The sequence below is a fragment of the Nuphar pumila genome, chromosome 12, assembly GCF_984573655.1.
Source record: "Nuphar pumila chromosome 12, dmNupPumi1.hap1.1, whole genome shotgun sequence".
NCBI classification, from domain to species: Eukaryota; Viridiplantae; Streptophyta; class Magnoliopsida; order Nymphaeales; family Nymphaeaceae; genus Nuphar; species Nuphar pumila.
In genome coordinates, this window is record NC_143260.1 from 9,153,599 (window position 1) to 9,180,793 (window position 27,195).

Genomic DNA, 27,195 nt, shown 5'->3' on the forward strand with positions numbered 1-27,195 from the left:
AGACATTCTAAGTTATAAGGCTTCTAGCTATTCCTTTTTCAGTACAAGATGCGAATGATATAGTCTCTCTCCATCTGTAAAATTAATTTCCTTTTTATTGAAACATCATATTAGCCTTCAATAAAATTGTCCACGAATCATGTCCCATTAAATAGCTATAAGCACCACCACAATATAAAGTCAGAAACCCAAATGAAAGCTAAATACTCCAGGACTAACCAGGGAAAACCGCCTAGCTCATTCTTGACATGATTGGTGTAAAAACCCTAGGTCCCCTTTCCACACTAGGGAGTATACCCAGCTTCATCCTCTCAGCAAGGGACATGCACCCGTGGGTTTCAAACTCTTGATGCTCATTCAGCTTGGTGAAGTTCATGAGTCATCCCTACCAGATGAGCAGAGCCCTCATGGGAAAACCACTCTAGGACTTGAAAATTTATGTCAAAAGAAATAAGAATGAATGTTATAAATTTTGTTCGATAGAAATATCTAAATCTAATATAACCAGTTCATATAGTGTGTAGAAAAGCCTATGGGTTACTTTCATTAGACATAGTAAACAACCAAGTGAGGAGGAAACTTCTTATAATCCGTAACTTTGTTAGAATGGATATTCACTTCATGTCCCAAGGTTGTTATAGTCTCATGTTCTAAGTATGGCAAGGTTTTCAAATATCTGAATGTATTTGGCCTATTAAAATCAGGGAAAACGATAATGATTCCAATATGTTAGTTTTTGTGAACTTATTTCTCTAACATCCCCATCACTGATTACTCACAGAATAACAAAACAATTTTGCAACCAATTTTAAAAGGATTGTGCCAAGAACAAGAACACATAACCAATTAGAATTATTTATCAACTTGAATAAAGTAGTTATTATTATATCCCACAATGATCTCAACATCAGGGGAAACAAAAAAAATATTGGAGAACAAATGAGAAAAGAAAAGACTTTATTGACTTTCTATTACTCATTATATTTCTAATATTGATTGTCTTTGAGAGCAGTGTTGTGAAAGTCACAATGTATCATATAATATGTTATGGAACACAATTTTTTCAAGGCAAAGCCAACATGAGACACACCTGAAACTAGTTTTGAGGTGTATCTTATGTGTCTCATATATATCACATGATATTGATGCTGCTGGACTTTTCTAGTAGCAGTTCTTATTTTTAAGAAATCCGGCCAATTTTGACAGGACCTTGTTCACTTATAGGGGAGTTTTTACCCCTAAACACACTGTAGGTCATTCTTTTTTTTTTGGTGTGAGAACTAGGATTTCCAAGGAATATGATGGGTTCTTGGGGGGTAGTCTGATTTTGGCGCATTCAATAATTGAGATGAATAAATGTGATTTATACATTCTCATCTACTCTTCTAACCTTTGATGTAACAAATCCTATTCTTTTGCTTAGATCTACAGGATTTTGGAAATTTAGGGTAGCTATGAACTCGAATGATCCAACATGGCAATGGGGACTCAAATCAAGGAGACCTATTGAAAATCCAAAATACAATTGTTATAGATGACCCACAGTTACTAGAAGCTTTTAAAAAAATCAGAAGCTCGATTCCTAAGTGCAAAACCATGCTCTTCTTTTATGCTTAGGAAGTACACTTCCTCCAATATAACATCATAACTTTTATTGATGTTGAGAAATACATTTTTCATGGACAAATTTCTTTTAATGATATTTTTATTGCAAAAACTTCACATGATGAGTATTTTTGGGAAAAGTGCCTAAAAATATGTTTAAGACAACTTTTCTTTTTTGTCACTTCATACTCACTTCAATTATCATCCTGTACTTGCTTCCTCTTATGCTTCTTAAATACTTGACACTTTACACATGTAGCACTTTTAAAATATTCGCTTCTTGCTTCACACTTCATGCATTGCCATGAGTGTCTCGACTAAAACATCATTTAGTCAGGAAAGGCAACATTGCTTCCTTGTGCATGCTGAGAGACATAGAAGATACTGTTATATGACATGCTTACACAAATGACTCGTTGTTTTACATGCTTATGTAAATTATTCATTCTTGGGGCATTTAAATTAGATATATCGATGGAAGAAGAGACCAAGGACACAAAAATGACTTGTCACGACGATATTGCCAACCAGTTGAGAATCAACTTGAAATAGGAAAGAGATTATTGAACTGTTTTTTTTGTGTGCTTGTAATCGTTGTGGGCTTTATAGATTCAAATATCATATTATAGGCCAAGGCAATTACATATGATGATGTAGCACTTTTCAGATTTCAGCGATTCAGCCAATATTCGAGCTGAAAATACTGCCAGTTTAGAACGAATTGAAAGGAGAAGAGCACAAGAGCTGCTAGAAGTCATTTTGAATTCAGAAAATGGAAAATGTTGATGAAGATGACCCATCATCACAGCTGCCAACTTCAGAAATTGCAGAAGTTTCCAAGCTTATGAATAATCAATAAGCAGAACTCAAATGAAATGTTAAAGACTTGCATTGCAGAAATTTGGAAGTAGTTTAACCTTAGGGTGCTTAGAGTTAAATATTTTAAAATTAGAATACTAGGAAATTAGATGAAACCTTTTGTACTTTGTGTATCATGAACTTTGAGCTTTCAGATTTGTTTCAGAACAACTTAATTGTTAATACTGTGTTTTTGTTATTTATAATTGCATTTGTTGACTTTGCACTTTTGTAAATTTACTGCATTATTTAGCTTTATTCATAATCACCGTTATGATGTTTTTTTTCTTTTTTATGAAGTTTTATAATTTTTTGATCTTTATGACATGTTATCGTATAGTACTATTTTGCTGCAATTATGGTAGAGTTACAGATATGCATTTTACAATATTGCTTGAAAGTGTGTTTGTAGTTTGTACATCAGTCCAAAGGATAAATATCTGAAAGAATGGGATCCCACAACTCCATCTGATTCTTCTCTGCAGTTTCCATATCCATTGAAAAGTATTTCTTGGACAACATTCATGAGCTATGTCAACTCTTTTTTTTTTGAAGATAGTTATGTCGATTCTTTCATGGAAATGTAGGCAAAATATCCTGATCACAACAATGATATTGCTGCAAGTCTCCAAGTAGACAAGAATCCACAACATTGCTCCAGATTTTCAATTTTATTGCATCCATTTTTAACGGTTTGGACTTGGACTAGCGACATAATGAAACTTTTCATGTTTTGGTATTCTTTTCAACATCCATCTACTTTTTGGAATGAATCAATTCAGAGATATATTGTTTTGTGCTTAGCGTATAAAAGGAAAGAAAAAGAGGATAGTTCATACAGTAAAACATATTAAGGGAAGCATAGCGTCCAGAGTGGAATGCAAATCCAAAAGTCATGTCAAAAGCTATTGTACAACTGGTTTTTTAAGGTTATTGTAGCTTTGGTGTTTGCAAATTTCAAAATACACCTCATTTCTGCTTAGCCTATGCAACAATCAGTTTAGCATTTCAAAATTATAAATGTCTAACAAAATGCTTTCTTCTTCTTGCAGATTCGAATGTGGCAGCGGGATGTAAGGGATCAAACTGCATTGCAGCCAACCCCAGCTGCAGCAATAGATGTTAGTATTACTGAACTATGGTGGATCTTTACATATAGTAATATAGGCAACAAACTATCTTCAATTCAGACTTTTAATAGTTTTGTGCAACATTCAGATTCAACCTTGATTTTGTATGGTGGCCTTTCGTGTAGTTGTTGCCACCAATTGCATACCCTGACAATCCAGCCGCAAGTTTTGCAACTAAATTCGTCCATGCATCAACAAACAAAAATCGGTGCTCAATCAACTGTGTCTTGGTAAGTTCATGAGAGAAAGAGCATAAATCCTTTTTGTGATTGTGATGTACAAGTGTTCTTTATGTACAATATTTAGAGAACAGAATCCTTGTGTGTTTACAGCTCTCTCTCTCTGGCTTTTTTATGTCTTCGTTGAAGTGATTGATATAAAAAGAACTTTTTTTCTTTTCAAAAAATGAGAAGATTAAATGCATGTGCTGTGTATTTTCGTGGCTGAACCCAGCACTTTGGGTGCTGATACATGACATTTGTGGGAGATTGCTCCTTTTATGTTATCAAAAAGGACTTATGAGCTTAAAAATACATTCTCATGTAATCTGCGATTAAATTGCTGCCAAATGGAAAGCCATGAGGAATACTTTGTATATGAAGAAAAACCTTTTCTTAATAAACTATCTTGGAATGAGTTGTTTATTGCATTCCTTATTCCCAAAGATATTCCCTATGAATTCTTCTTAGATACCCTTTTTAAATAACTCTTTGTGGCAATTTTTGTAATTCTACTTCAAACATTTTCCTAGATAGCTGTCTTTTCCCAGGAAATATAAAATTTTCTCCCATGTTGTGAGATCAGCATTAGTGTTTGCCTCCCATTGCATTTGCCTCTTAAAGAGGGCTATGGGTGGGGCAAGAAGGAAAGTGCTACAATGGGGGGAGACATTGGCGTGAAGATTGCACATCCTTTGAACTTGTAGTCTTCACATGTTTAGGCTGACTAAACTGGATCAATATGATAGTATGAACAACAAATTCCAACATTTCTATTACTTGTCTCCTTTTCCTAGTCCTTTATTAAAAAAAAGATAAAGAAATAAAAAAATAAGTGATAGATTTACTTTTGACACAGAAAATTGAAATCAACGTGTGACACTTCATAATCTTAAAAACATTTCTGACTTATCTTGATCGACCCTGATGGTTGAATCTATTAGGGTCTCTTAATTTTCCTCTATACTTGCTTTTGTCTATAGGTTCTGTTCCTGATTTTTCTTTTGATTCTTCTCTCTCTCTCTCTCTCTCTCCCTACTTGTGAAGTGGACACCCACAGGAAGGCGCCTCATCACAGGCTCTCAAAGTGGGGAATTTACTCTATGGAATGGCCAGTCTTTTAATTTTGAGATGATTTTACAGGTACACTTATTTTCTTTCCATTTCTGGGCTTGCATGCCTCTTCATCACTGATACATTCTCTGTTTATATTCCAATAGGCTCATGATCAGGCAATCAGATCCATGGTATGGAGTCACAATGAGAACTGGATGGTCACTGGTGATGATGGTGGCTCAATCAAGTAATTTCTGTTTCAGAATCTGAAGTTTTTTATTTTGTCTTGGCAATATTTCCAGATCTGGTATTGCACTTTTTCTGCCTTAACTGGATTTTGTTTAGGTATTGGCAGACAAACATGAACAATGTGAAGGCAAATAAAAATGCTCACAGGGAATCTGTTCGTGATTTGAGGTTTGCATTTATGTCCAATTCCTTTTCCCGTATGTGTATATAATATTAAATAATACTTTGGCACATGTGTCAATTAGTTTCTCAAGGACAGATCTGAAGTTCTGCTCCTGTTCTGATGACACCACTGTTAAAGTATGGGATTTTGCTCGTTGTCAAGAGGAACGTTCACTTGCAGGTAATGTGCCTTCGATAGTTAGTTGGTATTTTAAGCAGCCCAGTTTATTTTTTTTCATTTGTTTTTGGAATATTCAGCAATGTTCCTTTTATGATTATCTGGTTCTGTGCCCTGCAGCATAATATTGTGCTCCTGCAAAGTAATCTGATTGTATTGTTAATTAATCGAAAAATCTTTTAGTTTTTGCAACTTTCTTTTTCCCCCCCTTTTTATGAATATTTTGTATTATGAAATGCTTTTTGACAGATGCATCACCTGCATCTGAACAAGAAACCCTTAGGATACCCAGTTAATGCCTATCTATGTGTCCTTTTTTTTCTAATATTCATAGGTGAAAAAACATGGATAGCCTGAAATCAGGTCTGATTTTATAACATAGCTCAAAATCTTAAAAGTGAATTCTTTAGGAAATACCTAATAAATCTGTGTTCTTGCATCATGCACATATCTCTATAGGCAAGTATACAATGGTTGAGACCTTTATAACAGGTATAATTTTCTACATTTTTTCTGAAATGGGAAAATTATATGATATAAGATGTGACAAGGGGTCACTATAATTCCATTCAAAAAAAAGAAGAAAAGGGGGTCACCATAGTGCACATATTCACTATCGGTACGATTTTTTTAAACTAACTTGAATTTTATTTTTGAAAAAAGTGCAATTGCTAATATCTAAATGTGCAGGCATTTTATTTCGTTTCTACTACACTGCAGGTTTTATATCCTAAGATCGTAAACAACTTATTCATTTTCTCTTCACTTTGCAATATGTAAATCTGTTTACGATTGTCTACTTGTCTTTCTTTTGCTATCAGTGTGTTCCATTCCATCAAATGCTTTCTTCGTGTTCTGTTTCTCTATGATTTGCATGCCTGGTACTTTGCTTTCTTTAACTTTTATATGGTATCATCTATGTAGTCAAAAGTGCTTGGCAGTGCCTAACTGTTGGTCTCTTCTTCTTGGGCAGCTAGTCCTGCCTAGGCAGCTATTAGGCAATGCCTAGCAAGTAGAAACCCATATAAAGATAGTAATCTTAAGATAAGAATCTACAGATTCTGTAAATAATTAACAAAGTTTATGAAAATATTAAATCATAATTATACATTCTCAAACATTATAAGTAAAATTTGATGGGTAGTTATTAAGTGCCCCTTGGTATTTGCCTACATATGGATGTAAACGGGTTGGATTCAGTTTGAATGTAGCCTTTACTGAATCTGACCTAATTGAATGCTGGCTAATTGGAATCAGAGTCGGATTCAGATGGAAAAGGGTAGTACCATATATGGATCCAACTAGCTTAAAATAGCTAATCAGATATATTTTTATGTATATTTGGAATTCAGATTCGGATTATTAATTGGATTCCACTAGCTTTACTGAATCCAACTAATAGGAGCCAGTTGGATATCACTTCCAAATCCGACCTGATGGCATCCCTATAGCACCTAGGAGCTGCTTGGCATGTTTTTTTTTGAAAGGCAAGCTGGGGTTAGGCAGACCCCCATCAGTTATTATTCAACGTACCACTGGGGTTTGAACCTGCAACGTCCCACCACAAGGAGACATGCACTGACTGCTCCTACCAACCATGCGGAGCCCCTGTTGGTTGCTTGGCATGATTTTCAGTCATTGACTACTAAGGTATCATTATGTTAAAAGTAGCTGAATGAAACTTTTCATCATGTGGTTAGGTGTGGTTTTTGCTCTCCCATTTAGCCTACTTATCCTGACAACGTCTTGATAATTCCTAGATTACCTTTTTTACTGCATGATTAAAGTTTGGTGTGTCTCTTAATGGTTTACTTTGGAGGGTTCCAGCTTTTGTAAATAGAGGTGCACCTTTTTCATCAGTCCATTATGTCCGCTTAATGTTTCAATACAAGAAAAAGATGTAACCAAAGAGTCTTGCTTGTTTGACTTTAACTCAGGCAGGCCATGGGTGGGATGTGAAGAGTGTTGATTGGCATCCAACAAAGTCCTTGCTCGTTTCGGGTATGCATTATGTACTGGTGTTTTACTTATCAATTGTATGTGATTGGTACTAATCATTACTGTTATCATTGCTTCCTTCTACATCATTTTAGGTGGCAAAGACAATCTTGTGAAACTTTGGGATGCAAAAACAGGAAGAGAGCTATCCTCATTGTGAGTAGCATCAACCCTTTAGTCTCATAGATGCAAAATTTAGACTATGCAAGTACATTGATAGTTTTCTTGAACGTGCTGCCAGTCATGGACACAAGAACACTGTGCTTTGTGTCAAATGGAATCAAAATGGGAATTGGGTGCTTACAGCTGGAAAAGACCAGATCATTAAGGTAGATAAGAAGTCTCCCTCCATAAGTTTCTATTATGTCTATGATAGGCTAAAATTTGTGTTTACATCAAGATCATACTTTTCCAGCTGATTGCATATAGAAGCTCATTATATCGTGCAGCACTGGTATCATATGACCTGAATATTTGTTCTCGTAATCTAGCAATTTGCTATTTAAAATGAACATATGAGCTATTACTCTAGCTGGCAGCCATATTAATGATAACTGCATGAGCTCTTGGACTGCCAATTTGGAAGATTTCTTTGTTGACACAGGCTAGTGGACTGATGTTTAACTGTTTAAGATATTCTTTTGCTGCCACTAGTACTAGAAGTGCTCTCTGAAAAAGTTTACAGTTTGAAGTGGTTGACTCAGTAATGGTTAAATAAGGAAATTAGTGCTCCATAACAAAGTCTTTCTGCCATTCATCCAGTTTGTTGCCGTACACGTCCTGGTTTCAAGGACCATTAATGGTAATGACATCTATGTGATCTTTACAGAATACCTAAAATCATTGTTAAAACTTATAAAAATTATTTTATTTGTCAATAAGATGTAATTATTTGCATGTCTCCAAAGAGTAAAGATCCTAAATGCGTGTTCATCTAAAAAAAGTTTAGATAGAAAGCAAGAATGCAAGTGCAATCCTTGATGTCCAAGGACAACTAAAACAAAAGCAACATACATCCCTTCACAATGATGCCATTAACTTTGCAATGACATGTTTCTGGTGTCAGGTGTGCAAGCCCGCTCGAGGCCCTTGCTTTTGTCCCTAGGAATGCAGAAGCAAGGAGCTGCTCCATGATCTCCAGAAACACCAGCATTGTCTACTGGAGTGCTATTTCTTTATAATTTATGTCCTTTTGTTTCTTCCTTACACTTTCTTACTAGTCATGACAATCATCTATAATGTGCATCTATGCTTATCATACTGGGTTCTATGATGAATTTATTTTAAATTCAGCTACTTTTGTCTGATTTTCCCCACCATATTTCTCATTGTTTATTGTTTTTTATAAGCTAAATAGATGGAACATGAAAATGTTTCAATAAAAAATTGGTGTTCCTTATATGTGCAAAGCAATGTTTCTTCATCCCATATCAATTATAAAGTTTCTTTTTTTTCTCCTTAATTACTGTTATTTTGTAGGTGTTAGCTTCTAACCTGCTGTTTATGATATTCCAGCTTTATGATATAAGGGCCATGAAGGAGCTTGAATCTTTCCGTGGACATCGCAAGGATGTGACAGGTGAATATTCTATCGTGTTCATATCCCAATAATCTTATATTTTACTTGTCAAAGTTCTTGTATACTTGGCCATGATGGGTAAAATGCCTTTTTGAAGGAAACCTTGTGTTCATTTACTAGTTTTAACGTATTTTACATGGTAGATAGATGCTATCGTTCTCTTAGAATAGACTGAATTGATTCTCATGGTTCTTTTATGGTTTGCCAAATCTCGCTTTTGAAGGAAATCTTTTGTTCATTTACGAGTTTTAACATATATATTCCAAGTTTGATTATTTTCATTTTTCTCTTGAAACAAACTACAATTACCATTTTCCTCCTCTGACACTCTTATTGTTATAAATTTTCATCTGATTTTATCTGTCTGCATTTAGTTTGGACTGAATACTGCTTTTTTCATTTATCCTGCTTGTGTTTTTGTTGTGTGTTTCATCAAGTGTTGTCTTTACCAGCGAAAATTATGCTAATTAATACTTTCGTTTGACTGTACTTATATGCAACTAGCACATCAAGCAAGGGTAATTCACATCGGATGTAAAGTTTTGGTCATCAAATTCTCGTGTCCTCTCTGAATGGCAGGGTTGTTCTGTTTAAATAATATTATAAATAGCTCCTTTTGTTTCAGGGACGGCTCCATGTTGTATAAGTGAGAATTTTTTCATGCAATAGGAAAATGGTTCTTATGAACATCTTACCTAAGAAGAATGTTTCTAGGAAAAACTTTGCCATGTTGGATATGGGAAAACTATTGGATGGGAAAAATTATTAGGAGACATGAAGGACAAGTATCGGGCTTAGATATTCCTTTCTGGTTTGAAATTTACCTAGGAAGTGCTTTTCAGAGATGGAGAAATTTTCTCAGTATGACTGGGAAAACTCTATCAAATGGGCAAAACGTTCTTAAGAAAGATTTTGGCACTGGCATGTTTGGGAGCCTCTAAAGTGTGTGGCTTATATGCTAAAGTGGATTTCAATGAGCTATTTTCCTACATCCAGATGTGGGCAATGAAGTCTGACATTGCTAGTGTATATCTGCAGTTAAGTGTTTTTCCAATATGGTGTTCATTTGAGTTTCCCCTAAGTTGTAATGGAACTGTATCTGATGGCATGCATGTGCATTTGTTAGTCTTCTTCTTCCTCCTCCTCTCCTTCTTCTTATAGGGCTCGTATTTAGACCTTGGTTTCAAAATTTTGATTGTGCAACCTTACAATGATATTTTCCCTCTTTTCTCCAGCTTTGGCATGGCATCCATTCCATGAGGAGTATTTTGTGAGTGGAAGTTTTGATGGCTCCATCTTGCATTGGCTTGTAGGGTAATCTCTCTCTCTTGATAGAACATTTTGGTATAGAAAGTGCAGATAGTTATTTTTTTCTAGTTATATGGATATGTTTAATTTTCCTATATGTTTATAGCAATAACAAGTACGGGTGCATAATTTGTGATTTAGTGAGTTTTTCTTTTTACCTTATGATTTTGCTATCATATTCTCAGTAAAATAGTTTTTTCTTTAAAGCTTTTGCTGTAGGCGATGTAACCGTGACACACCATTTGGGCGGCCGTACCCGTGTCAGTACGTGTATGGGTACAGGACGCATTGTGGGTACGCCACGGGTCGGATCCCTCACTGCTCCGGATCGGGTTGGGTCAGGTCTAATTCAGACCCAAAACTCAAAAAAAAATGCCCCACTGAAACCCTCGACTCTCTCTCCTTGGTATCGCTCCCCAAACCCTTGTCTTCCCCCTTCTCGATTTCCCTCTCTCTCGGTTCCCCTCTTCTCCGTTTCTCTGGTTTGGAAAATGAGAGAGAGAGAGAGAGAGAGAGAGAGAGAGAGAGAGAGAGAGAGAGAGAGAGAGAGAGAGAGAGAGATGCGTACCTTGCTTCCTCTCTTCCTCTTCTTTTTCTTCTTCTGTCGGTGCTGGAGGGCTCCTCCTCCTTCACCTGAGCGGGGTACTTGGCGGGTCAGGACAACTCTTGCTCTCTCTCTCTCTCCATCTAATGTCTTTCATTACACCTGGCACAAACCAGGTGTTATGATAAGGTCTGAATGGACCCAATTCTTATTTGTGTCTGAATTCGGATCCGGATATGTTTCTTTCTCTCATGTTTTTTCTTTTTTCTAATGTCTTTCATGACTTGGGTAAAGAGACCTGGGCCAGACCAGATTCGGATCAGTTTCAACCTAGGTCTGAATCAGACCTGTGTCAAAGTTGACCCAGATCATAACTAAACCTGTGTCAAAGTCCAAACCCAAGTCTTATTCCGACCATATCCGGATCTGTTTCAACCTAGGTCTGAATCAAACCTCTGTCAAAGTCCAAACCCAAGTCTTATTCAGACCATATCCGGATCTGTTTCAACCTAGGTCTGAATCAAACCTGTATCAAAGCTGACCCAGATTGGAACTAGACCTGTGTCAGTCCAAACAATATATATATATATATATATATATATATATATATATATATATATATATATATATATATATATATATATATATATATAGCCATGTCCCCGTATCCACATTTTTTGGAATTGCCGTGTCGTACCCTCCATACCCGTACCCAGGTGACATAGACTGTAGGTTATCTGCTTTCTTGTTACTTGAACACCTAAAATCCTTATGAAATATGGCTTTTGCGTTTTACTAATTGTTGCTCCATCCTGTGACTTGTTTTATATGCAGGCATGAAACACCTCAAGTTGAATTACATAACGCACATGAAAATAGTGTTTGGGACCTTGCTTGGCACCCTGTTGGCTATCTCCTCTGCAGGTATACATTTTCTCTGTTGTTGATGACATCATTTGAATTTCTTGTTTAATTCTCTTCTGTTGTTTTTGTTATCACTGTCCATTTTCAATCAAAGGAAACACTTCTGTATAACTTCTGATAGGCACATTATCGTATATATTTCCAGTGATTGTTGTGACTTGGTAAATAATTTATATTTTTGAATCTTTTTAGTTATTAATGGTATAGTTACCTCTATGAAGGACGTAGTTACCTGGTATTTACTAAGCATGCATTTTCTCTTATTTTAAGATAAAATCTCACTGAAAATAAAAGATAGAAAAGGGAGATAAGGACATAAAATATGTGGTGCGAAACATCTAACAAGATGCTTGGCACAGCTTGGATCAGAACCAAAGCTGATCTTCACGCAGCTGCATGATTCGTGGACCAATGGGATGGCTGCATGACATAATCTCGTCCAAATATTTTTCTTCTTGGGAACAGGCTATGGGTGCATTTCATAACTATACAGGAGAGCTATGGATTGATTGGGGAAACATTTGTTATGTTTGATAGTTCAGTTATGCCTCCTATAGGATCACCTTCTCACCAAGTCTTATTTCAAATGAGGTGCACTTTCCAAATAAATGTGGTACCACTTTGGTGGCATATAACTAATGAAAATCAAGTAGTCATGTAATATTGTAGCTCCAGTACTCGTGCTCTTAATGGCAGCGCCTTTGGAAGATAAATTCCACCAAGGTTCAAGGAGAGCATGATATCATGATATAGTGGAGAATGTACCTTTCAATCATTCCCAAATTATATGATTGAATCTTGAGAAAGGGAAATGGTGTTTAATATGTGTTTATTATTACTTGATAGATTTTCTTCCACAGTTATCCATCTCTCAAATTTCATTATTCAATTCGAAAGTTTGAAAAATAGTCTAGAGAAAACTAGAAAGATGAGCAATATATTTGGAGAAATCTAGAAAATCTAAGGGTCAGGCTATCGCCTCCCATGGATCAAACCAGAACATAACATGGGTCCTGCTTAACATAGGTTAGAGATAGAGTTCCACCAGAGCTACCAGCCAGTACGACAAATGGAACAGCATGACTTCGACCTGCAACTGCTAGCACATTCAACCCAACAGGGCCAATAACTCCTCCATTAGCCACAGATCTCGTCTTTCCTTTTACCATGCATTTTTTTCTTGACTTGTCATTTCTAAGTCAACCTTTATGGCAACTCAGAATAGAAACTGAACGTGACTTATAAAAGAAAAATTCCCTGGCTATTTGTTTGTTCCAGTTCCATAAAACAAATTATTTTTTACTTATCGAGATTTGGTCTATCTCTCAAGGCTCATCATTCTTCACAAGCTGCTACTTTCATCCATACATGAGGATTTATTAAAGAGAGCAATTCTATTAATGCTCAATCTACCTGTTTCTTGAAGGATATTGAAGGCATTATATTTAACTAGTGGAGGATGAAGTTCTTTCTGTAGGAGGTTAAATCTTTTGCTGTTACATGCCTTTGCCGTCTTGCAAACATGAAGGATTGGAATGTAATGCATGCAAAGATTGTCCAATCAAGTTAAAGGTCAATCTGATAATCTTGGTTACTAAAGGTGTTAAGCAGCATTTATTGAAAGACTAATGACTGACGAGGATTGACAAGACTGCAAAATGAACCAAAATTTGCTAATTTTGCTATGGGGACATGCCGAGAAACAAGAATTTTGTCAACTTAGGTGGTGTATCTTGGAATATGTGGAAGTTCGACATAATTGCAGAATTTGATTCTTGTGCAAGTTTGAGGTAAGTGTTTCCAAACAATATGAGAGAGTAATACGAAAGTCTCTGTCTGCTTACTGAAGACTGTTTCGGGAAAAAACATGACTAATGAGTGTCATGTCTATCGAAGAGGATGAGATATTTTTGCTGAACTGGTGGTCTAACTCACCTTCTCTGTTGTAGAAATCCCAAGTTGTCTTTGATGGAGTGAACCTGTGAAAGTTGAAATTCTTCTGAAACCGACTGTAAGGTTCGTTTTGCTTGCAGATGAAATGGATTTTCTTGTTCACCATTATCATACTCTCCATGATGTGCCATTGCTCTTTGTTAAAGTCATTCCCATAAGTATCCGTGAAGAGTTGAAGGCCATGAAAAAGCTATTGGAATCATGTTGGACTTAGAGCTTTAACAATGGCTAGGAAAATAGAATCTATTAGGTCTACAAGTGTTTCTCCTTGAAATAATATAATTTACTCCACTTGTGATAATATTCAATAGTGCGCCACTCACTAAAGGAAATTAAAGGTCTCCTTTCATCTTCCTTTGTCCTTATTGTAGCATATATTACTTAGTGATCGAAGATTTCACAATATCAATAAGTATTGCATTTTATTATTTTGTTTGGCTTAGGCTCCTTATTTATGTTCATTTTCATTGTGATGGTGAAGCGGATAGGAAGCATTTTAAGCTGCAATGGTTTATTCTTTCTATCTTGATCTATAGGCTGTCCCCTGTACGAGGCAGAAAGCATGGAACATATGTATACCGTGAGGTTTAAGGTTTCATGTTGGTCTTTCGTATCTGATGTCCTTTTACATTTTCATTATCTTATGTTATATGGCAAAGCATCAAACTCCATGATGACTATTCCTTTTCTTATATGTGCTGGCTGGACTCTGTTAAATCTCTTTGTTTTGAAGTTGCTTCCCAGATTGTTCCCCCTTCTACCCCTCCCCTTTTTCTTGACAATTCAGATCATGCTTTGAGGTTGTCATTAACCACTATTGTTACACTAAATGGCATATTGGTGATGCATGTGGGTGAAGAGTTTGTGACATAGTTATTGAAGAATTATCACATGTTTTTTTAACAATATACATATGTATGATGCACGTGACTCCATTTAATTGATGTTGACATGCACCATAACATATATTTCCTAGATATACAAATATTGGCAGGAAGTTAATCATGCTTCCACATGTCAAATATTCTTTGTTTACATCATAGACTTCCAGGTCAATTAGAACTTATAGAGTTCACTCATTATGTTGATTTTTTGCTTTATTTTTATCATCAAGAACATATGCTTGGAAATGCCATCAGTAAATCTGCATACAATAATTTGATAGATCTCATCAAATAGTTGTCTTTTTTTTCTAACTCTGTTGCACTTCAGGTAAATATTGTGAAGCTTGCTTTTGAGAAAGTTTAATGCTTTGTCAAAGTTCTGGGTTGCCCAGAAATCATTTATCCTTTTATGTTTTTTCTTTTGCAGTGGTAGCAACGACCATACGACCAAATTTTGGTGCAGGAACAAGCCAGGAGATCTTTCTCGTGATAAACATAATGTTGGCTATGGTTAGAGAGATACCACTGTAAACCTCTCTTTTAATTGGTTTTTAATTAATGATTATGATCTGTTTGTTGCTTGATCACAAATAAACAATCTTTGAGCTGGATTGAGATTGTATGTTCCTCCTAGATTTGGCTTCATTGACAGTATTTGCTATTGTTCAGGTTCTGGTGAGCTGGGTGCAGCAGTACCTGGTCGTTTGGCTAGTAATTTCCCGGTTCCTGATGCCCCACCTACACCGGGGCCGTTTGCTGCTGGTCTAACTCGAAGTGATGGAACTATTCCTGGTGTTGGGGTTGCAATGCCTTTCTCAGTCCTGCCACTTGATGCATCAGACAAAGGAGAACAAAGGCAGCCTATTCCGGTATCAGCACCCATGTTAACGCCACATCCACCATCTGTACCTCACCCATCTCTTTTACCACCTGCCCAACAAACATATCTACAAATTCCTCAGCAAGTACCAGCACCACACCAGCATCAACCACTTCAGCCACCGATGATGCCCTTACCACCTCCGTCAACATTGCCACAGTTGCAATCCCCTTCACATTTGCCATTGCTCGCACATCCTCCTCATTTCCCACGTCCTTCACCATTCCAATATCCTTTCCTTGCATTACCTGCAAGCGCCCCTTCATCTAATGCAGTATCTATGCCCATGCCATCAATGACAGTGTCACTTCCGCTTCCAATGGCTGGATCGGTAGTACCTTCTGATTCTATATTTTCCCGGCCAACCTCTTTGCAATCTGGTAATTACCAGTCTGTTCTTGCTATGCCTGGCCAGGGCCTGCAAGGTTCAGCAACTCAGATTCCTCAGCTGTCACAACTACCTGTCGTTGGCATGAATCCAATGATTGCAGGCCCCATGCCTGGTACTAGTGTTCCTCCTGCAATTGGGAATTTTTCGAATGAAATCACAAACACACAGGTTCCATCAAGCACAGCTTTAGGACAGACTTTTTCTGTCAGTGGTGTCTTCAACCGACCACAATCTGGGCTACTGGCACCTGTTCCAGGGGTTAACACATACCAGGTATGTTGAAATTTGCATCTCATATTAATATCTAATCCTCTTCTACTCTGCATAAAATGGTTGGCTGCGCCCAATCTTAGGAACGTGGTTGCTTTCATTTTTTTATTCTGTACCTAGACTTTTGTGTTCTCTTAGAGTTGATTTCTTGTCAATTCTTAAACTTATTTAATGGAAGTTTTTCTTTCTCCAACACACACACACACAGACACACACACAAAGAAAACACAGAGTTTTGCATTGCATCTGTAAATTTGCATTATCTTGTGTTGCATTCACTTTAAAATGCTTGGTTGATGGGGTATTCCAAGGAGAATTGGGAGGAAAGATGGTAGGGGAAAGAGGAAAGAAGCTAGGAAAATAGGTAGATTGGCTAGGGGGATTTGGCTTGGTTAGGGAGTTGGGTTGGTTTTAGGTTGATGGTTATGGTAGTTCATGTGGTTTGAGAGTGGTTAGGGACGTTAGGAAGAGAACCTCCAGAAATTAGAAGACTAACTAAGAGCCAACCCTTTTAGAGTAAGAGAAACTTTCACTAAAGAATTCACAAGGAACTTCTCTCCAATTTTCATTAAGCAAAACTAATTATAAGCATAGAAGGAGCCACGTGGCTTGTGTTAATATATATATATATATATATATATATATATATATATATATATATATATATGTATATATATTGTAATAGTTTGCCCGACAGGGGCATTTTAGTTTTTTCACATGTAATTATAGTTGTTTATTAGAAACAATTATATCTTTTTTTCTTATTTTTTCCTTTTCTTTTTTGTTTTTCCCATGTCATTGGGGGCTCTACTCCATAGAGTTGTTGGGAACTCCTCAATGTCTCTATGAAGGGAACTCCTCATGTCTTGTTGTATATAAATAGGGGAGGTGTTCCCCTTATATTTTTCAATGCTTTTCAAGCATATTATTAATAGCATCCTATTCTTTTACTTGGTGGTGTTGCCCTTTGTTGGCTTTTTGTATTGTCCCGTAGTGGACTTTTGCTTATGCACTTTTGTGCTTGTACAATGCTTTTGTAATTGTCCACTCTTGAACTTGTACGTACTTTTGCACTTTGTTCTTGTAATTCCATATACTTTATTACATGGTATCAGAGCCATAGTGCTCTTGGTCTCTTGAAAAGTGATTATTGAAAGATCGTGACTCGAGGATCATGGTGCTTGTGGTAACTCAAGTGGAGGGGCTCTTTCGTTTTTTTCCATAATCATTTTTCCCTCTTTACTAAGCCAAAATGGAGAATGAGCAAAAGATTAATCTCTCTTTCAAATTGAATGGTACCAACTACATGATGTGGACATCCTCTGTGAAAAATAACTTCAAAGGCAAAAAACTTTGGGGATATATGATGGGCTCTATTCCAGAACCTGAACTCACTCACTAAGTTGGAAGGAGGTCAAGAAAAAGCTTTAGAAGAAATTGCTTGCATAAAAGCTATTGAAGAACATCAATTTAAGATAGAAGATTGGGAAAGTAATCATGCAAAAATTCTTGGATGGTTTATGAACAATATTAAGCTCAGAATATGTGCCAACATTGTTAAGTTTCGCAAGGCTAATGAGGCATGATTTGTTATAAAAGGGGCTATGTAGTAAATTTAATGTGTTGGTTAGATTCATGTACATGATCAGAATTGTGTACATATATTAAATTATCTTGCTAACAAACATAACACATATTTTTTATATTAGTGTGATCACAAATATTACATCTCTATATTTATTTTATTTTGATTATTTTAACATAGTAATTTTTCATTATACCCTAGACAAAATAAAATAAATATAGAGATTAATATTTACATTTCCAAAACATCAAAAGTGAGCCTCAATATTTAGAGGATATACAATTTTATATGCCCATAATATTATACTATAGATTAAATTATTTGCCCAAAAATATTATACTATATATTAAATTATCTTGCCAACAAACATAACACATATTTTTTATATTAGTGTGATCACAAATAGTGTATGTGCATTTTTTGACACCAGTCATAAAGTAAGTAATTGCTGGTCGGATTCATGTACATGTATCCACCATGCAGAAAATATACAAGTATGGGTCAGATTCATGTACATGATCAGATTCATGTACATGGATCGACCAAGCATGAATATCATAAGCTGGTCTGATTCATGTACATGGATCGGCCAAGCATATATTATTTCAGGTGGTCTGATTCATGTACATGAACATAGTCATGGACATGGATCGGTCAGTTATGAATCAGTTGGTCTGATTCATGTACATGGACAGATTCATAGACATGAATTGGCCAGCCATAACATAATATCAATTGAACATAAAATATAACTGTTGGCCAGATTCATGTATATGACATTGATCGGCCAAGCAAGAAAATAAGCAGCTGATCGGCCAATTCAAGATATTCAAGCGACTAGCCAAATTCATGTACATGGATCAGCCAACACAAGATATTCAAGATGTTGACCAGATTCATGTACATGGATTGACTGTTGGCCAGATTCATGTACTTGATCAGATTCATGTACATGGATCGGCCAACCATAAAATAAGCAGCTGTTAAAATTTTTTTCCTTTTTTTATCTTTGAAATTAGATTTTCCTTTTTTTTCTCTAAACTCATGCCCGAATCAATTTATATGAAGTACTTTCCCGTGCGAATTAAGAGAGAAACCTGTACTTTGATTCAAAGTATGAAAAACTTAGAGAAAAATCGTTGGATGGCTTGTATTTTTTTCTTCTTCTCTTCTCTCTCCCTTCCTAAACCTCACGATTTTTCCCTCTTTTTTTTTTTTTTTTTCAACTCTCTCTCTCTCTCTTTCTCTCTCTAGAACACGCATTCTAGAGGGATAGAGGTCTCTAGCTTCTTTTATATTTTATGAGATATTCTAGAGAGGGGGTGACGTCCCCTTCTAGATGCCCCAAGTGGAGAACTCTACTCCCTTATCCCTTCCTTATTCATTTAGATTTTTATTTGGTATTTTATTTTTAATATTCTATGGGGAAACGCCCCCCCCCCCTTCTGGAAGTCCTTTAGAGCTCTACCTCATCCTTATTCTAAATTAAAAGTTAGTTGATTTTAAAACTTTAAATGTACCTTAGTTTTAAAATTGCCATGGATTGATTATGGATCCAAATTGGATTTACGATCCAAATCCATATTCAATCCAATTGAGTCTCAACTTGGACCGGATTCTAGTCAATATGGATCCTGGATTGAGTCTTGATCCATATTAACATGGATCAAATGGAACAGGTCTAATCCCATCCAAACAAGAAAAAACTCAAAAATAGAGGTCGATCATTTTTTGAAAAATGCATTTTTCGGGCAACCATAATCCAATTTTGAGAAAACAGATCTCCTACGAGATCTATATCCGAGGCGGATCTAAAGGTGGTCTAAATTCAATTTCTCTTTCGAATTTCGCTTGAATTTAACCTGAATTTTGCTCAAATTTAAATGTTGAAAGCAATAAATTTGTCAAATTTTAATTAACTCAATTAGCTCTTGTCAGTGGGCTCTAGGTCACGCCCAGACCCAGCTGACGTCACCCCTTTTAATGGTTTTCTCATGATTTTTATCAATTAAATATAAATAAAAATTCAAAAATTATGTTTTTGACTTTAAAAATCATGAATTTTTTTGAGATATTACAATGAATGCATTCATGGTTTTCAACAAAGGACTGACAGTGTTCATACTTTTTTTTTCCTAAATTTTTGTTTAAGGATGCTTAGATAATTTCGGAAGTCTTTTTGGAAGTCTTTCATGAGTTAAACATGATGTGCTGTCCTAGAATAAAAAAATAGATTGGTGCGCATGCATCATAATGAATAACATCAAATAATGAAGAAGCTCTCTTGATAAAATTGAAAGCTAAATAATGTATGTACCTGACTAACAATCACGACCATTGAAGTTGCTGGCATTATTTAAATCCAAAGAAGCTAAGCCTCTTTCATGCAAACTACTAATGGTTCAAGACCGTAATAACCTAATTTGTGATGCCAAATATTTACATCCTTATTGTCTTTACTCGAGACTAACCAAGTTTGAAGTTTTTTTGACCCACTAACTAAGTCGTCAAAGGCGGTGCCTTGGCGGGTTAGGTGTTGCCCCACTTCCTGGGCTTATGGGTCTGGGCGATGCTGCCCTTTTTGCCTACCTAGGCCTTGCCTAGCTGTGCCCCCTAGGCGCCATGGACATTTGCATCTGTTTTTTAATTCTTTGACTTTATTGATCAGGTTAGGACTTGTCCAAATGTGTTGATAAAGTTGTTACCCTTTAGGGCAAATATAAAGGGGGAAGGTTACATGCCCTCTCTCTCTCTCTCTCTCTCTGTGTGTGTGTGTGTGTGTGTGTGTTCGCAGGCAAAGAGGAGAAAAAGAGAAAGAGGCAGGGTTCTCTCTCTCTCTCTTGTTAAAATGTACATGTATAATGTATATATATTATATATATTTATATGTATCTATATATATATACATATATCAATGTGTATATATGTTATATATTTTAATCTCTTCTATATTCTTTTTTTTTCTTTTTCTTTCTTTATTTTTCCCTTTTTTGGACTTGATCAACCAAGGTTGACTAGCCGTTGGAGCTAGTCCAATGGCTAGAAATCTAGCAGTTGGACTAGCTCCAAAGACTACAATGGGCTCTCATTTGAGGCCATTCCCTCCTCTTTCTTGTGTATATATAAAGGGGATGAATTCCCTCATTCTTGTAATGCTTTTCAAGCATATTTGAACATTCAATAAAATATTATTTATTATTTTGAGTCTTCTTTGTGAGTGCTCATTGTGAGTGTGCCCTTTGTGGCCCACTTTTGTGCATGTCCATTGGGAGTTTGTATTGGTGGACATTCATGTTTTGAAGACTCTCTCTCTCTCTTTCTGTTCGCTGCCAGCGTGAAGGAACCTGTTAGCCCGAGGCATGCAGTTTTTTTCTTTTTTTTCTTTATTTTTATCTCATTCTCTTCATTTTCTCCACGGTCTCCGTTTATATGCTCTTAGCTTAGACTTGGCTTCCATAGGAGTATCTACATTTTTCTTGTCATAAGTCAACTAAGCTTTACTTAGATGGATGTGTGGAAATACAATAAAAGATAAGATTCGGAACGAGGAGATACGTAAGAAGGTAGGCGTTGCACCGATTGAAAATAAGATGAGAGAGAATCGTTTACGGTGGTTTGAACATATTCGGCGAAGGCCTAATGATGCTCCAATTAGAAGGATGGAGAAATGGGAAAATATATTAGTTAAAAGAGGTCAGGGTAGGCCTAGGAAGACTTGGATGAAGATGATAGGAAAGGATATGAATGCTTTGGACCTCACCAGGACATGGCATTGGATAGAAATGATTGGAGGAGAAGGATTCATGTGGAAGACCCAGAATGATTTTCTTTTTTGGTTCATATCGCCGACCCCAATTGTTTTGGAATGAAGGCGTAGTTGTTGTTGTAAGTCAACTAAGCTTTACTGATCAATTCTGCTGCATACTTATGTGGAGTCAGAGATATCCTTTTTTTGTGTATGCCACTTCAAGTCCCAAAAAGTACTTTTTCTTTTTTTCTTATTTTCCCATCCCCTGCCCCTTTTTTCCTGTTATTTTTTCTCCTCTTCTGAGCTCTCGCCCTCCACTCTCTTCGTTTTTTTCTTCTTTTTCTTTTTTTCCATTTTCAGTTTCTATTTCCCGTTATATATATATTCTGTATTTGGATAGGTGTATATATTATATATATAATAATTCTATAATATATAACCACTGTTTTCACAGATATATATTATATAATTCATATATAATCTACTTGTGAGTTATATAATTAATTTCTTAGTTATATCAGTTTCAAAGTTATATAATCTATCTCTCACTTATATATATATTATATATTTAATTAAGTATAAAAATCTTTTGTGTATTTGTGTGGAAAACAGATATACATACACTCTAGGACATTATATTTTGCTGTCAAGCCTGTCATGCTGTGTATTTTTTTTTACAGCTATATATATATATATATCTTTTCTTATCTTTTTTAACATATATATATATATATATATATATATCTGTTCTTTGTATCTTTTGTCATACACACACATACACACACTAGTTTATACTCACTTGTATATACAGATTAGTTACATAAATCTGTAATGGATGAGTAAGTTTTTTTACACACACACTGCAGTAGTATCTTTGCTTCATTTCTAATTGTTTGTTTTTATGTTATAGTTGCTTCATTCATGATTGTCTGTTTTTTTATATTATATTTGCTTGATTCTTTATTGATTGTTTTTATGTTATATTTGCTTCATTATAATTGTCTGGTTTTATGGTATATTTGTGTTTTATTTAATTTGTTCATAATTGTTTGTTTTTATGTTATATTTGCTTCGTTCATAATTGTCTGGTTTTATGTTATATTTGCTTCAGTCCTAGTTTGTTTTTATATTATATTTGCTTCATTCATAATTGTTTTTTTGTGTTATATTTGCTTCATAACATTTGCTTTATTCATAATTGTTTCTGTTTATGTTCAATGTTATGCAATTGTTGGAAGTTTGTGATATGTTTCACTGAAGTTCACACTTATACTTCATTGTCATATGTTTCTCTAACGTAAATTTAACAATTTATTATGATATTTCTACTTTTTTTATGTTTTGTTCTTTTGGTCCTGCCTAGGCCTTTTGCGGGTCTTTCACCTAGGATCCGCCTAGCGCTTTTGACAACTAAGCCCACTAATTACAAAATAACACAGTCCATGAAACTATTCCTAGCACATGTATTTCGTAATACTCATATCCTCCATGAAAACAAAGTTGGTTAAAAAACAAATGAAATAGGATTTTCCTTTGAAACTGGAAACACAAAAATATGATTACACTTAGGATTTTGAGTTAAGAAGGCATCTTAAGACATAAATTGATTTTAATACAGAGAGCAATGAAACCATTGTAGAAATTGGACATGAAGCCCGGTCACCTTTTATCATCTCGCCATTTTCATGATATGAGACAAGCATATCAGAATTTCATGTAATGTGATTGTTTACCACACTTTCTGAACACCATTAACTTTCTGATGGTGAAGTTATTAGGAAGACTTTCAACACTTGTGTTGAGGTGGGGCAATACTTTCATTCTATCCAGTGTATCAACCATTTCCTTCTTATGCACTCCTCCAACTTGATAACTTGTGGCAGTATGGTGTGGTATCATAAAACCTTTCCTTTGATATATCTATCTCTAGATCATAGTTTTTTTTGTGAGATCTCTAGATCGTAGTTACCAGGAAGCAAAATGGATAATGGGAAGCGATGTGTGAAGCGGAAGCAGGGAAGCGAGTGTTAAAAAGTAATATGAAGCGTGTCACAAAATTCATTTTGGAAGTGATTGTGGAAGCGTGTGAGAAGTGAAAAAGGAAACATGAAGGAAATGAGGGACAAACAAGTGGGAAGCGAGGGGGAGCAAGGGGGAAGTGAGTGGGAGCGAGGGGGAAATGAGTGCAAGAGGGAAGCAATTTGAGAAGCGAGTGTGAAGTGCACTTCCCACAAACGGGAAGCGAGTTTCCCCCATTCTTCCCCCTTTTGGTGGAAGCGTGGCTTTTCCCACTTCGGAAGCATGGTGCTTCCCCTTTCAGAAGCGTGCTTCCTCCCCTTAGGGAGGCGTTTCTGGTAACTATGCTCAAGATTTTCTAGCTACATGATTGCAAAACTATATCTATGACATGGTTCAAAAAAATTATTTCCATAATTTCGACTGATTTATTCTACATTACTTTCTTTGTCGGGGAATTCTAGGACGCTCCAAATATGATTAGGTATAACCACTGTTTATTTCTCTGCTATATCCTCTGCTATTTTGTCTTCTTCTATGACATCCTGTAAATTGAGTCATGGCTAACTGTTGCCAATAAATAAGTTATCATGATTATTGCTGCTATGAGAAGCAGATGTTCATTCTTTATAAAGTTTTATGATGCCATTATGGGCTATGTTATAGTGAAGGTTGGGCAGGAAGACATAGTAACACTGGTAACAAAAATCTGATATTGTAGTTAGCCCTCTTTTGAAATGTACAAGAATTTTGTTTGAATCACTTACTGCCCATTATACAATTGTAAGCTGATAAAAAATTGATTTTCACCAAATATTTAGATATTTTGTTATTCTTCATTTGATGATGTAATTTTTTTTTGTTGATGATGTAATTTTTTTTGTTGATGATGCATTATGATGCTAGCGTGGGACTCTTAGGCGTAAGTTAAGAACATCAGCCACTTGTGATATGATATTTTAGAAGTTCATAATTATCCACCCAATCAAACTCCTGATTACATTCTTAGTTTTCACGAAGTATTCCACATGCTGCTCAAGTAAGAAGATTTTCGTGAATCATTTGCTTTTTTGTTGCATTTGTTGTTTGAGCAACTGTTTGCTACTAAAATTTAACTTCTACTACATAAGAAGTCATTTGGAGATTATACTTTTATCATGTTGCCGTTGGTCGAAACCTTTGGAAGCTCACCATCATAAAAAATATGTTGATTGTTGGGATCTAGTGTCTTGGCAAGTATATTTCCTTCATCTTTAGGTGTAAAGAGTTAGATTGGATTCAAGAAATTTGGATTTGCACCCATTAGCATACGTTCAATCATCCTCCCATTGCTGTAAAAAGATTCTTTAATAATGCACAATAGCCTTCTAATCACTTAACAAAACCATGCTTTTGCATCTTACGAACACAACCCAATAGAAAATTTTAAGGAATACCTTGTTTTTCCTCAAAAAACCTCTAAAATATTTTTTCCCATTAAAAAACTCCCTTAAATAAAAAAAGAAAGAATAAACTAAAAAATTATTATGAAATACTGAAGGAACTAAATATTTTGCTTATATATATTATTTTATTATTTATTTTTATCATTTATTTTTTAATAAATTAAATAAACTCACCTGAGTCACATGTGGTCAATCCGATACCAAGTTTCGAGAATGCCACCCATGATGTACAAAATCTCCAATATTAATCCAAAAAATCTTAAGAAATTCCTACATTTCTTTGATATGTAGTTCCAAGTCCAACTCTTCAATACATGAACTGGTAACGCCAAATCAACTTGCCATGGCTCAATTCTGAAGTCAGTGTGAAATCTGAGATGCCCCCTTAAAATGAGGGGGTCATCTGTTGAGTTTTGTTATGAAAATTGAATTAAAAATGCGATGAAGGGAACTGGTTATTGTTGTGTTTCCAATGGTGTGAAGATAATGAAAGACGAATTGTACAAAACATGGTGCATCATGTCTGACTTGGTTTTAAATCTTCGACATTTTTTTTACTAATATTATTATTTTTCATATTTGTGGTTTCCTTTTATAGATTCCTACTCTCTCATCTGGTAACACTGCTAAAGTATTTTCTTCGCCCTTATCTCATCCAGCCTGGTAACTATAGTTAAATCAATGGGCACTTCCATGCTCTCTTGCCGTATCTCTGTATTTGACAAGTACAAGTTACTAGAGCCTGTGTGGCTGCTCAAAGTTTCTAACTAAAGAATAGAACTGAAAAAACATGGCCTACATGGAACCTAAATGTTGGAAATAGGGGTTGGGCATCAGCTGAAACTTCCAACGGAGTTCAGGAGCTTTGCATATGGACAAAGTGGCATGGGATGCCAACGCGGGGTTGGGGGGGTGGGGTGGGGTGGGGGAGCAGCTAGTGCATGTTACCTTGTGTTGGGACGTTGCAGGTTCAAAACCCAATGGTATAGTTGTGTAACTGGTAGGGGTCTGCCTAACCCCAGCTTGCCTTTCAAAAAAACAAAACAAAGGGACATGGGATATTTTCCCATGGTATTTTGTCTTTTTATCTGGTTTCACTACACCTGAAAAGATGTAAATGTGCATCTCTAAACTGGTTGTGGCGAGAGATAGCAGTAGAATACCATGGAACATGCAGCTGACTTGTATGTTGTAGTTGTCTGACGGCAAACTTTAATGTCACATGATTTGTTAATTTATATATCCATACATATGGATGTATTTTTTGAACTAACACGTAGCATAGGCCCCAGGTGCAGGGGTCCTAGCCTCGGAGTTTTATGCTATCGTCATGCCGACAGTAGGTATGACAGGCTGAGCCAGCGCGACCAGGTTTTCGTGCCTGGTGCAGTTTCTTTGGGTTATAAATCCAAAAAATGCATATGAATGACTTTAGATTAATTTTTAAGATAACCATGCTGAGTATCTCTGTTTGTATAGCTTCTTTGAACTAACGCGTTATTGCATAGCTCATGCCACGAGGTTGGTGCTTTTGTGCAGGCAGGAAATTCCAACCATGATGGACATCCGTCCGGGTGGCATGGCCTTCCCTCCAAACATTAGCCTTCCACCTCTTTCACGTGGATCAACACCTTAAATAGTCGACATGCAGATGCGGCCCAAGTTTTGTTAAATTTTAGATAGCCAAGGACAGAAACAAGAGCTGATCTTAGCTATGGGGAGGGCTTTTGTGTTTTGATCTTTTTATCATTTATGTATTGTACTTTGGCTTTCTTTTGTTCTTTTGTTTTCATTTGTAACATAAGGGCTTTTTTGATGGCTCGTCTAAGATTGGACAGAATGAACGAACATTACAGACAGAACTCATGTTCTGTAACAACTGCACTAAGGCCCACGTTTGTTTTACTTTGTGCGCAGACAGAACACACGAATAATGTGTCGGGTAACTTCATTTTGGATTGTACGACTCGTTATGCTCAACCATATGAGTGTTTTAACAAGGATTTTAGCCCCGGATATGGATCTTTTTAAAAACTAAAAACTGTTTAACTTTTGAGTAATGAGTAAAATAAGGATTGAGCTTTTTTATATATATAAATGATTTAATCAATGTCATTACAATTATTTATGTTCATAAAAATATCAGACCCTAAAATTTAATTAAGTATAAAAATCAAATTATCAAACCCTATTAGATCATAAAACCTTAAAATG

At 35.8% G+C, this 27,195-nt stretch overlaps 1 protein-coding gene across 1 annotated transcript in view; it reads left to right on the forward strand.

The window, feature by feature from the left end:
- FY (Transducin/WD40 repeat-like superfamily protein) overlaps positions 1 to 26,994 on the forward strand; it is a 42,917-nt gene extending 15,923 nt beyond the window's left edge. Inside the window, exons 3-17 of the mRNA XM_089982410.1 lie at positions 3,516 to 3,584; positions 3,719 to 3,823; positions 4,859 to 4,954; positions 5,032 to 5,114; positions 5,213 to 5,284; positions 5,362 to 5,459; positions 7,398 to 7,457; positions 7,550 to 7,610; positions 7,696 to 7,783; positions 8,970 to 9,033; positions 10,269 to 10,347; positions 11,720 to 11,809; positions 15,074 to 15,156; positions 15,316 to 16,190; positions 26,521 to 26,994. Coding sequence (XP_089838536.1) covers positions 3,516 to 3,584; positions 3,719 to 3,823; positions 4,859 to 4,954; positions 5,032 to 5,114; positions 5,213 to 5,284; positions 5,362 to 5,459; positions 7,398 to 7,457; positions 7,550 to 7,610; positions 7,696 to 7,783; positions 8,970 to 9,033; positions 10,269 to 10,347; positions 11,720 to 11,809; positions 15,074 to 15,156; positions 15,316 to 16,190; positions 26,521 to 26,583 — 1,986 coding nt within the window. The 3' untranslated portion in view covers positions 26,584 to 26,994. The remainder of the gene's footprint in view (positions 1 to 3,515; positions 3,585 to 3,718; positions 3,824 to 4,858; positions 4,955 to 5,031; positions 5,115 to 5,212; positions 5,285 to 5,361; positions 5,460 to 7,397; positions 7,458 to 7,549; positions 7,611 to 7,695; positions 7,784 to 8,969; positions 9,034 to 10,268; positions 10,348 to 11,719; positions 11,810 to 15,073; positions 15,157 to 15,315; positions 16,191 to 26,520) is intronic.
- The last annotated feature ends 201 nt before the right edge of the window (positions 26,995 to 27,195 follow it).